This window comes from Camellia sinensis, chromosome 1, assembly GCF_055761805.1.
Source record: "Camellia sinensis isolate YWXY chromosome 1, ASM5576180v1, whole genome shotgun sequence".
NCBI lineage: Eukaryota > Viridiplantae > Streptophyta > Magnoliopsida > Ericales > Theaceae > Camellia > Camellia sinensis.
In genome coordinates this window covers 37,858,121-37,871,257 of record NC_138961.1, presented here as the reverse complement: position 1 = coordinate 37,871,257, position 13,137 = coordinate 37,858,121, and the positions used below count along the sequence as shown (strand labels likewise).

General features: G+C 37.0%; 1 protein-coding gene across 1 annotated transcript; it reads left to right on the top strand.

The window, feature by feature from the left end:
- Positions 1-9,426: 9,426 nt before the first annotated feature.
- LOC114302260 (caffeine synthase 1-like) lies at positions 9,427-11,040 on the top strand. Its single transcript, XM_082923246.1, has 2 exons — positions 9,427-9,715; positions 10,543-11,040. Exons 1-2 carry the CDS (start codon positions 9,566-9,568, stop codon positions 10,909-10,911), a joined length of 519 nt encoding a protein of 172 aa, XP_082779372.1. The 5' UTR covers positions 9,427-9,565; the 3' UTR covers positions 10,912-11,040.
- The last annotated feature ends 2,097 nt before the right edge of the window (positions 11,041-13,137 follow it).

Sequence of the window (13,137 nt, the reverse complement as noted above, 5' to 3'; positions counted from 1 at the left end):
TCAGACAATCCGACCTTCACCCACAGGCATTCAAACCGTTTATCACTTAAGCATTTAGCCACATGGTAAGCATGCTGTCATGATAGCATTCACACTCATGCGAGATGCTAAAGCATAAATACTTACATCGTACTCCATGCCAAAACAATAAACTAGTTAGTCAACATGCATGGTCCTAGTTCATGTCAAATCGACTAATGCAACACATACAAGATGCAATTAGAGTAGGCTTGGCTAACCTAAACATGGCATGTGAAATGCAATAAATTGATGCACGTATTCAATTTGGAATTGAAGTACAAATGCAGTTAGCATGATGCGCCGAGCCCGGTGCGTGCGAGACAAATGTATGGATGCACGCATGCATAGCATAAGGTATGCTAATTTAAATATGCCCTAGTCTACCATCATAAGCGGGTAAATAAAAGGGAAGAAAGACGTGGGGTTGGAAGACATACACACACTCACCCACACTTATTACAAATTCGCCCTCGCTCGGAAGGACCGAAAGAATAATACAAATTAACCAAATTGCAAGCTAATTAATTATTACAAATTACCTAATTAGTTAACACACTAACTAAGCTAGGAAAAACAGTAAACTGCCTCGGGAAGAGAGCTCAATGCAATGCATGCTCGGTCTTGCTCGGGAATTCACTGCCATGCGCAATCTGCCTCTGTTTTCCTTGCTCTGCTCCTCTGAAGACTGCCAAAGTCTCATAATTGCTTCTCTGGACATTGGGAGACACCACCAGCTGAGTAGAATGGTCACCGGCAGTGGTTTGGTGTCTATCGGCACATAATGAATCCATCGGCTGCCGATTTATTGCCTGTCGGCACTCTATGCAGTCGATCGGCAAGAAGTTCCTGCAGAACCTGTTTGATAGCAGCAGAGGACAGAACATTGCATGGCAATTCAATTCAAGCCATATATGCACTAATCATGTTCCTTATCATGTGAGTGAATCAAAGGGACATGCTCCTTGGTTCTCGGACCATCAATCGCGCATTTCCATGCGTGATGGCCCAAGGGACCAAGTGTGCACATGTTGATGTCAAATGCAATGCAAACTAACAAACCAAAGCCCAATTCCTATCATTAGATCAAGGAACAAGACATGCATGCTAGATGCAATGCAACCTAGGCATCCAAGCTAAGGATGCAACATGGAAATACAAGATGTACATGCAAGCATGCAAACAAACATGCAAGGTAAGCATGCAAGCGAACAATGGATGGACTTAAGCATGATTTAGGCAGCTCTAATTAGGCCCAAAACAGTGGCCACAAGTGCCCAAAATGAAGGACTAATGGCATGCAAACATGCATGCGAATGATCTCCAACACTTCAAACATTAAAGAGCAATTCTCAAGCACACTTAAGAAGATGCAAACATGGACATATAACATGCATTAAGCTCTGAAAATCATGCAAGAACATGGTGTCAAACCAAGCAAACAAGATAGGCTAAACATGCAACAAATGGCCCAAGCATTCAAGGCAAGCTAATGAAGTATTGAACTACACTTAGCAAGACCAAACATGGCATGACTTAAATGACCAAAAACAGAGTTTTAGCACATAAAACGAGGCCCAAAAGACCACTTGGATGGCATCTAAATGGCTTGAATTCAAAAGCATGCACAAATGCCCTTTCAAGGAGCATACCACACAAGCTCATAAGGTATCAAAGAGGCATCCAAGGCAAGCATACAAACATGCTAAGGGGACTGAAATGATGCCATAAATGGTGCCAAACCATTAAATCAAAGCAAGTAATGCATGCTACACACTTGCACACTCGAGGCCAACAAGCCAAAATGCAAAGGGGCTATACTAAACATGCCAAAGACGACCCAAACAACTATGGACAGACCTTAAACATGGCAAAATAAGCATGAAAGTTTCACAAGGCTAAGCCTAAAACATGCTAGAACAATGGTTTACAACCTAAGGCACGTTAAGGCCTAAACATGGCATTACAAGGTGGGTATGCTAAGCATGCATGGTATACCAAAACCAATTAAAAACAGAGGCATATTATGACATAATAAGCACAAAAATCAGCTAAGGCATGGTCAACAAGAGCCTAAGCTAGGTGCTCCCTCAAGAGGCAAAAATGGCCCTTTCAAGGACAACAAGGAGAGGGGGTGACCCTCTCCTTCTTGGGACCTCAAGGCACCATCCCCACCTCTGAAATCCCTCAAGATTTTAGTGGTGAGGAGGCCCAAACACCAAGGTCTCGGAGCTCACTCAAAATAGCACAAAATGGGGCCTCTCAAGGCCTAGGAGGGGTCAAACACCTCCAAACCACAAAACACTCTAAACAAACTATTTAGAGGGCCCAAAAATAGAACTTTTTTATATTATACACTAAGCTGAAAAACAGTTCTAAGATAGGAAAAAATAGTATGCAAAAATGGGGAATAAAGGAGTAAGATTGTTACCCTTGAAGACCCTCTTCACAAATGAAGCTCCAGCAGCTTCTTTGAGCTCAAAACAGCTCCCAAGCTTCAAGAACAAACCTCTGGCCCTTCAAGAATCAAGCAAAGGTGTAACACTCTGTGTTTGTGTGCAATAGTAAGACACAAACACACTTTTACACACACAAAGGAGAGATATAGAGATAGGATATGTATGGAACCCTAACCTTAGAACTCAAACCCTAAAATGGCTATCTAAAATATCTAAACCTTTTTTTTCTAACCCCAAAGCCAAGAGAGGAGGGCTTCTCTTATAGAGAACCCAATCTTGTAAAGCTTAGAAGGGAAGCTAACAAGAAGGCCATCCCTCCATACACGTGTATGGAGGGGAACAAAATGCCATACAGCTGTTTTAAAATATCTGCAAAAGCAGATGAACAGTAGTCGACTGCTCAAAATTGGCATTTTGACAAAATTGACCGCCGACCGGCAACAAAGAATGCCGACCGGCAATATACATTGCCGATGGCAACAAAACACCAGCCGGTGGCCTCTGGCCATGGCCGGTGATGTGTGGGGATGCCTTACAAGGCATTCCCTGCCCCTCCAAGATAAAACACAAGTGTTTGGTGCAAAACCAGACACTAAACAGTCGGAGTTCGGAGATCCTGAGGCAAAGCGCGAAGCCAAGACCTCCGGGAACTCCAAACGAACACAAACATGGATGATCACCGGGTGTTCAAACGGTGATGTCCAAGTCTCGAGGATGGTCAAAAATGGGGTATCTACAATTATTCACTGAGATTGTCTCACTCTGTATTTTGTCTGATTCTGTAGGAAATAAGCCTGGAGGTCAGCCATAACCCTCGATGCTCGTCTCCCTTTGTCAGCCTCTGTGTGTCCAAGCATTTGGGTGAAGCTTACCCGTTTTGTGAAGTTTTGCTAAGTTTTGGCTTATATTCTGATTGTCTATAATATGTTGAAGTTTCCAATGTTTTTGTTATACACCCAAACAAGGGGTGGGGTTGTATGTGTGTATATAAATATTATTATCTGATGCACTGTTTGTGATCCTGGCATGATAATGGTCGCTCAATGGATGTAGTTTCTTTTATTTCCTGTTATTTTATAAAATTTATGTTTCCGCTCAGGCCCCATATGTTATGTATAACAGGTTAAGTGTCCGTTTCTGAAGTGGTCATGCCCAAACTTTTAGGGGCGGGTTTGGGGCGTGACAACTGGTATCAGAGCACGAGTTGCTATCTTACACACGGATCCATTGAGCCTTAGGATGTCTAGAAAAGATTTAGGCATGATGCATAATATTCTGAATGCATATGGAAAGATTGATGGCAACGTTAATTGTGTATGTTCTATTTACTAACTCTGATGATTATGATCTATGTTCGTTGTATATTCCTTGTGTATAGTGTTATTGATTGTTATGCAGAACATAGCAAGAATAAAGATAGAAGATCCGGAGGGAAATTATACAACATAAGTAAAAGGAGTTGCGAAAAAAAAAATTTAAATAATAAATAATCGTGGGAACTATTGCCTTTGTTTATCTTACATAGATTGGTGAACAATGCAAGACATGCAGATGGGATTAAATCAGACAGTATTGCACTGCAGAAGCATGGTGAGGGTTCGAGCTGATCGGTAAGACAATTTATATGCAAATGGTTAGATGAAATGTGTGTTATCAGTTGATAGTTACCTGTGGGAAATGATGACAATATAGTTATGCTTTCTAGCGTCTATCTAAGTGAATTGACTCTAAGTATTGAATATTTTTAAGATTTGTTGACCCAATGAAATGATATGTGTGACGCTTTAACTTTTATGACATAGCCATGTCTTCCTTGCCATAGCAATGTATAGACCTGTGATTTTGAGAAGTTACTGTGTTTAGATATTTTGATAAGCTGTGTTCTGCATGATAATCTGAATTGTATTGAGTATGATTGGCTATGAGAAGAAGTTATGCTTATAGTGACCTCTCTTAGAATTGTGTAAGAAGTTAAGTGAATGTGATTTTATTGAAAGTTGAAAGTTGAAAGTTACACATTAGCTATACTTGAAAGTTGCTTATTGACCTTGAAATAGCATATAATTAATATGATTTCGTGAACCGAGAAAAATTACTGACAACTTCTGATGAGGAACCGAAGGAATTGTTGTTGGTGTCTAATCAGTATTATTTATATGTAACCGGGACTTGTTTATGGAAATCTGTAATTATAACTGTGTCTGCTCATAGTTAAGGAATCTGTAATCTATTTGTGATGTGTGATCTGTAATCCGTAATCGGGATTCTCATAAAGAATAGTCGAATAAAAGGAAGAACCCCACCCATATTACGTGTCTACTCAGATGATACTCGTAAAAAGATAAGTAATCATTGACTAATTTGGAATCGAGACCACATGATTGGTAATCTGATAATTTGCCGCAAGAATTGAAATTTTGTCTATGTATATTCATGACTTAAGATTGAGAAATCATTTCTGTGATATATTTCTGTGTGAAAGTACAAATGTTGAATGTTACAAATTAGTCCTCTATTGCCTTTTTGGAGTTTATAATGTGAACTGTTCTGCATGACATTGTGGACTTTGGTAAAAAAAAAAAAAAAAAAGGGGGCCAAAGTAATTTGTACTGTAAGAAGAGGAAATGTATATTGAGAGAGGATGTTACCCCTCGCTGTTATGATTGGTTAATCGAACATGATTTTGAATTTGATCTCTGGCCTTATCTTTGGATGGCTTCCTTTGCTTGGAAAAATGCTTGTTCTACCTGCTTCTATTGCCCAAATCCGAACTTATAATAGTGGCACATCTGCATGAATTTGCAAAAGTATATGATACTAGTTCTGATATTGTCGTAACTGTTCGATTCGGAGCATGGTCCTCTCTGTGTTACTGAACTTAGAAGTAATGCCATGAGAAATTAACGACGTGTACTGTGACCCTTCTTTCTGTAGTACTGACTTTGTTAAGAACTATTATATATTATTTTGAACCAATATAATGGTATAATTTTAATATGCTTTCAGAAACAGGGGGACACTACGAACAAATTGTGAAGCTAATGGCTATGTACTTAAACAACTTATCTGTGACTATTGGAATAAAGTATACCTTGTTAGATAGACAGAACGTTATTGATGGGCTCTGATGTCTGATTTCATTAGGTATAATACGATTTGAATCTACCTACATAATGGATTTCTTTTGAAAAATACATATAACCTTAATTGATGACTTACCTTTGAGTGAATTGTAATATATGATTTACCCAAGGAATTACTTAACTGGGCAAGTTTGAACATGTACCTTCTATTGAGAATTGCATATGAACTATTAATGCTGGGTTGATCTGGTTGGAAACTTAGTAGAGAATATTTTTATTATGATTGAAATTAACGTATGTTGTGGGAATTTATGAATTATGTGCTTGAGGGAATGCTATCTATAATGTTTCCGTATGTGAGATTGGTATGTTTCTGTACTTGAAAATTGATGCTATGGAACTTATGGACGGGAAAATATTGTGATTAGAAACCCTGCCTACTGGGGATTTTATGCATTGAATATCCTGTGATGGACTCTTGTAGTCTTATCCTATGCGACACGTGATCCTATGAAATTAATATGAGGAGTTGTTATTTTTATTCCTACAGGCCTGAAATAGACATCGAAACAACTAGTTGGATAAAACTATGAGATGCTTGTTATGTTAAGAACTTTTGAATAACTGTGATAAACATCGGATTAACCTGTGAATTGTTCGAACTGAGGAATTACGTGAGCATCTGTAATAGAATTGGACAATGACGTGAGGCTGAGATTTCTAATCTGTTACATAGTAAAACAAGTTTGAGGGACCAAACTTATTTAAGGGGGGGGGGGAGTGTAATAACCCGACCCTCGTATGTGATTCTGATATATTTTTAGTCCCTTATTCTGTGCCTTCAAATGATTACTGTGAAATTTTATGAGAATTAAGGTTAATTAAGTGAATCCTATGATTATAGATGCATATCTGTTTAATAAGAAAAGTATCTGTCACAATTAGAATGTTTGAATCAGAAATTGAGAGCCTTAGAGGCTTGATAACCTGAAATTGATTTTACATTTGAAATCAGCATAATTTTTAAGTCATAATAAGCATTTTTGTGAAAATTTGATTTGGGATGATTAAACTGATTGATTTTCGTCTTTATTCACTTTTACACACACACACACATATATATATATATATATATATATATATTCTTTGGACCTTTGACTTAGAGCCATTACACAAATATCTCCTGAGAGAGAGAATTAGAGAAGAAGAGAATTGAGAGAAGAAGAGAAATTCAACAAGGAAGAGGATTGGGAAAATTGAGAGGGTTTGTGAAGATTTGAACCAAGGCATGTATAATCTACCTAGAATAACCTCTCTAATTAACTCAAGTGAGCTTTTCTAAACATTTTGTGAGCTAGGGTTTACAATTAAGGTAATGAGTGTATCAATTGATTAGTTGGAGAAATGTTCAATGATTTGTGTTACTTTGAGTTAATTGGAGATGAATTAAATTATATCCCTTCCTTTTCCATCTTAAATTTGTGTATGTATTTAGATGATTACATATTTGAGAAACTAAATATGGTTAGAAACTCAAAGTGATTAAATTGTGTTTATGAGTTTAAAGCTTTCAAGGATCAAATTGAGGTTGTGAAGTATGTTTATGGTAATAATACATTCTAAAAATTACATTGTTGTGTCTATTCTTCAACTCCTCCATGTGTTGGTTTTGTTGCATTTGTGGCTTGGTTCGGACTGCCTGATTTTGCCCAGGCCGCACGAGCGGCCACGGGCACCGCACGAGCAGAACATGAAAAAAATAGAGCATTGCATTCTGCTTAACCCACCGTTCGAGCGGCCTAGTCACTGCACGAGCGGCCAAAGTGGGCGCACGAGCAGCCATCCCTGTTTCAGCATATACTAGGTAACTTTGACTAAGCATATCTTTTGCATCCGGGCTCCGTTTTGAGTGATTCTTGAGCCTACAATCAAGCCCCGAAAGTCTAGTTTTAAATGGTGGTGGTCTCATCCCCAAATTCTAAGTACCGAAATAGTTATGCCCAATTTAGTGACGATTGTTCACTTTATGTTTACCGATTTGTGCCATTTCTTCGCTTAAACCATTTTCCATCGATTCCTCCTATTTTCTGAGACATGGATTATAAGTTATTGAGGAATAATGAGCTTGGTATCACCATGGCTAAGTGATTAATTAATCAAAGAGAATAAGTAAAGAATCGGTTATAATCTTATATTATGTGTTGTGCACTGTGTTTGTAGGTCGAGACGAGGACATCGTCCCATTACTACCGGAAGCCGATCACTGTGAGTAGTAGTACAGTAGACGTACATTTTACTTACCATTACTAATTAATGTTATTAACGTTCTGTGCTTCGTAAGTGATTACGTTAACATGTATATAAATTGTCGAGAACGACATATACTATAAATGTTGCACTCTGACTGAATTAACGAATACGATGAAATGGTGACATGAACGATGAAACAAATGTGTATAATGAATAAAAGGGAACTTATGTTCATTCTTGAATAACGGTTTTAGTGTAACTATGAAAGTAGACTGTTTTGCTACTAATGGGCTTGAGGTCGTTCAGTTATAACTCAGTGAGTATGGATATTTCTGAAGGATCAGAATAATTGGATAAGCTATGTGCATCCGAATGAATCTAAAATAGTTCTGTTGTGCTACATATGGACCCGAGGTCATTTAGAACCTACAATATGAATGCAAAAGTTTAACGTTATTATGTGCTCTCTGTAATATTCTTATTCTGCTATACGCGAGACAACTGTGTTAATCTGTAACTAAGTCATGAGAAATTATGTGCACTATCCCATAATGGTATTCTTAAGGAACTGAGGTTATTCTATTTCTGTTTATCCATTCCGGTTATGCCATCATATGCATTGTTCGGTCTTTAAGACTTAATGATTTCTGGTATGGAACAAAGTGTTGTACGGAACTAAGTGTTGCAGCGTGAGCCGCCTCTAGAATCTATACGAGCCACCTCTTGAGTCCATACATATGTGAACTGAGGCCTATGGCCGTTTTGTGAAAGTTATGAGGCTTATGGCCGTTCTGTGACGTATGTGAGGCCTATGGCCAATCTGTGACATATGGGCCTATGGCCATTCTGTATGATCTGTTAGTATGAAACAAAGTGCTGCACGGAACTAAGTGCTGCCATGCAAGTCACCTCTAGAATCCGTGCGAGCCACCTCTTGAATTCATACATACATGAAAAGGGCTTAATGCCATTCTGATAAGGGCTGTAATGCCATTCTGATAAGGGCTTAATGCCATTCTGATAAGGGCTTAATGCCGTTCTGTTAAAGGGCTTAATGCCATTCAGTTCAAGGGCTTAAAGCCATTCTGGTTAAAAACGGGGCCTAAGGCCGTACTGAAATTAGTACAGAATCAGATTAACTACCTGTCTTTTACATTATATACGCTTTGCTCTGCATTATAATTCAAGTTGAACAATGAGTTATTAAAGTACTATTATTCACTGAGATTGTCTCACTCTGTATTTTATCTGATTCTGTAGGTAATAAGCCTGGAGGTCAGCCATAAGCCTCGATGCTCGTCTCCCTTTGTCAGCCTCTGTATGTCCAAGCATTTGGGTGAAGCCTACCCGTTTTGTGAAGTTTTGCTAAGTTTTGGCTTATATTCTGATTGTCTATAATTTGTTGAAGTTTCCAATGTTTTTGTTATACACCCAAACAAGGGGCGGGGTTGTTTGTGTGTATGTAAATATTATTATCTGATGCACTGTTTGTGATCCTGGCATGATAGTGGTCGCTCAATGGATGTACTGCTTGTATAAGTTGTATTACTTATTTCAAATGACCCATTTGCTTTTGATGTGTAATAAGCTTGCACACTAACCATTTCAATGGTTTCTTTGGTAAAATAAAAGGCACCAAAAGGACTCACAAGCAGAGAAGTCTTGGCATTAAACAAGGGGAAGATTTACATATCAAAGACAAGCCCTCCCGTTGTAAAAGGAGCCTACTTATCCCAATTTCATGAAGATTTCACAATGTTTCTCAAAGCTAGATCCCAAGAGGTGGTTCCAAATGGTTGTATGGTGTTGATACTTTGTGGTAGGCAATCTTCTGATCCTTCAGACATGGAGAGCTGCTTTACTTGGGAACTATTAGCTATAGCCATTGCTGAATTGGTGTCACAGGTAGCTGCAATTTTTAACACTTCTTTACCATTAAATGTCTTCGTTTGATGTTCACAAGCTCTTACATACCTCTAGAACACAATTTTTCTAGGCCTAAAAATGGAGAAACATGCAAACTATAAACCGAAAATTCCCTTAGGTGCCGTCCACAAAGGACTGATTTCGCTTGTTATATATATTTTTTTGCAAAATCTCTCATTTCTTAAAATTGGTTTCAATCATTCGTCATTACTCTCAAAATTCGTTACATACATATATAAACTATTCTTTAATTGAGTTAAAATGAAATTGTTATTAGCCTAGCCAAACCAAACCAAACCAAACCAAGTCTTAAGTCTCATCAAATGGGATCAGCTACATGAAATAGTTATTGGCAATTTACAAAAATGAGTATTCTTGATTGCTCTCAAAAAGCATTTCATATATATAAACTACGCTTTAATCAGAGTTAAAATGAAATTATTATGAACATGTTATCACATTGACTCATATTTTACTCTCTGAAGGTAAAATATTCATAACTCAAAAACGTACTAAGAGTTTGGTGCTCAAACCAGTTAGATTCTTAAAGCTTTCTGACTATTTTGGATCATGAAAAACAGAGTTCAATGGGTCCAAAATTAATATTTTTTTGTTTAATTTTTCTCTCTAACATTTTAAAAATATAAGTCATCTTGATGAGTTCTTTCCTTTAAAATGATAAAATCAATACTTATCCCATCATTTGTGTATATATATATATATATATTTGGCATAGCACTACCCTAAAATTATTTGCTTTATTTATTCCAATCTATTGATTTTCTTTCTTTCCTTCATGATAATAGGGATTGATAGATGAAGATAAATTAGACACCTTCAATGTACCTAGCTATTTTCCATTACTTGAGGAACTGAAAGATATAGTGGAGAGGGACGGATCATTCACAGTTGATCATATGGAGGGGTTTGAACTTGATAGCCTACAGATGCAGGAGAATGATAAATGGGTTAGAAGAGAAAAGTTTGCAAAGGTTGTCAGGGCCTTCATAGAGCCTATAATTTCAAACCAGTTTGGACATGAAATCATGGACAAACTATATGACAAGTTCACTCACATTGTAGTTTCAGATTTGGAAGCAAAGCTACCGAAGACCACAAGTATCATTCTAGTGCTTTCCAAGATTGATGGATCGTTTTTTAGTGTTGTGAAATAAACTGTAGTCCCCATCACATATATGCTACTAGAGGGTTGTGCCAACGTATTGCACAAGAAGATTTGAGAAGGGTCAAATATAGAAAGCTTTTTGCTTTTGTGTGGAGAGAGAATGTTTTCTCGATTTAAATCTGTGATACCCAAATCGTAATGCTGGGAAGAAATGAGAAGTGAAACATGGAATTTTAATTTCTTTACCTTATGTATGTATGGAATTAGTGGTTGTTTGCTAAATATAACGTCTCCTCCAATTATTTTAATGTATTAGGATGGTTCTTGCAAAGAATTTTTTGCCCTTTTTAAATCTCAAATTGAAATATTTTATTAATAGTATCAAAGTCATATATAATAGCATTTCATTAATTAATTCATGACAGTGCATGTTAAGTGTATTTGTCTATGAGTCTTTTGAAAGAGGAAAAAAAAGAAAAAGAGAAAAAACTCATATTCAGACGTAGAGGAAAACACGTGATAAGGATTTCAAGGGTTAGAATTGATATATTTTTAAATGTTGATGGTTTAATTTGAAACAATTATGAGTTTCTTTGTTTTAGTGTCTCTTATGCTTTGCTACCTATTTGGGAACCTCTCCAATGTGGTAGTGTTGCTGGTTGTTCCTTCTTGTTGTTTTGGATTGTACTGATGTATTATTTTTTATATAATATTCCACTGTTCACTAATACAATTGGTTGCACTTTTTTTTTTTTTTTTTGCTGATCAAAACAATTTCAAACAATCAAAAAGTTAGTATTTTCTTTGTTACAGAAGCCAAACTTTAGGTGTGTTTTTTTTTTCTTTTCTTAATAATAATAATCTTAGCAAAAGATTAACAAAATTGAAATCCTGAATTAGAAGAGGTTTTGTGTGATATTTTTGAAATTTAGAAAATTTAATCACAGCAAGCTAGCAATTATATTTTTGAGTAATGCCAAGATATAACTAAATTTTTATATCAGATTTTCTTAGAAAATTATGTGCCATTACTGTTTTTAATGTAATAGACCTCACCTCCACATTCATTCATAGATCATTTTCATGGCCAAACATCATTCAAAGTTCAAATTCCAAATCTTGAATACAACAAGCACAATCTCATTAATTGGAACAAACATGAAATGACCTATCTAGCAACAACAATTGCAAAAAGAGACAAAACACACATGTATGTGGGACCCACCCCTTGTGAGAGGATTGTATCCCATTCTGTGTTTGATTTTTGTATTCTTAACATTGTTGTTTTGATTAGTATGGGTGCCATTGGGTGCTAGCCCAACTAGGAAGAAATCCTGTAAACCAATTGTTAATAAGGTCAAGCCTAAAGCCTGTTGGATGGAAAAGAAGGCTTTTATCATTTGCTGGTAGGTTGACTTTGCTCAAGGCTACGTTATCTAATTTGCCAGTGTACTATCTCTCTTTATTTAAAATGCCAGCAGGAATAGCAAAGGAGATTGAAAGAATTCAGGTTGGTTTTCTATAGGGAGGACCAGATTTGAAGCGAAAATTACACTTGGTGATGTGGAAGGAGGTTACTAAAAGCAAGATGCAAGGAGGGTTGGGGATTCGAAGAATTAGAGATTTTAATGATTGTCTTTTGATAAAGTGGTGGTGGAGGTTTGCTAATGAAGATGAGGCTTTATAGAAGAAGGTGGTCTGTAGTAAATACAATCTAAATGGGGGAGTATGGTTTCCAACTTTGAACCAAGGTAAGAGGGCATCAAAGTTGTGGAGTGATATTTTAGCTGCTGCAGAGCACAGGCCTATGATGTTCAATTTTTTCACAATCAATGTTCAGATTAGTGTGGGAACAGATTGAGGTTTTGGCCGGATAAATAGTGTGGTGATGGTTGTTTCGAAGAGAAATTTCCCAAGTTGTTTAGGTTATCCACAGATAGAGGAGGTTCTTTAAGGTCTTTTGTTGAAAAGCAAGATAGTACTGGTGGTTGGGAAATTAGCTTCATGAGGAATTTATTTGTTTGGGAGAAAGAGGAACTAAACAAGCTCAGAGAGGAGTTATGTCTGGCTCCATCACTAAATAGGAATGAAGAGGATAAACCAGTTTTGTTAGCAGCACTATCAGGTCAATATATTGTTTCCACCCTCTATAAGTATACAGATTTGGAGGTTGGTGAGCAGTCTACTGTTAGTAAACTGGTATGGGTGAATTATCTCACACCCAAAGTGCAATTCTTTGGGTGGCTTGCATGGAAACACAAGGTGAAACCATCTG

What these genes read in the sequence shown, in the direction of transcription:
- LOC114302260 (XM_082923246.1), top strand. Translation starts at nt 9,566, where the DNA reads ATGTTTCTCAAAGCTAGATCCCAAGAGGTGGTTCCAAATGGTTGTATG. An exon ending in TTGCTGAATTGGTGTCACAG is followed by an intron (nt 9,716 to 10,542) that starts GTAGCTGCAATT and finishes TCATGATAATAG; the next exon opens with GGATTGATAGATGAAGATAA.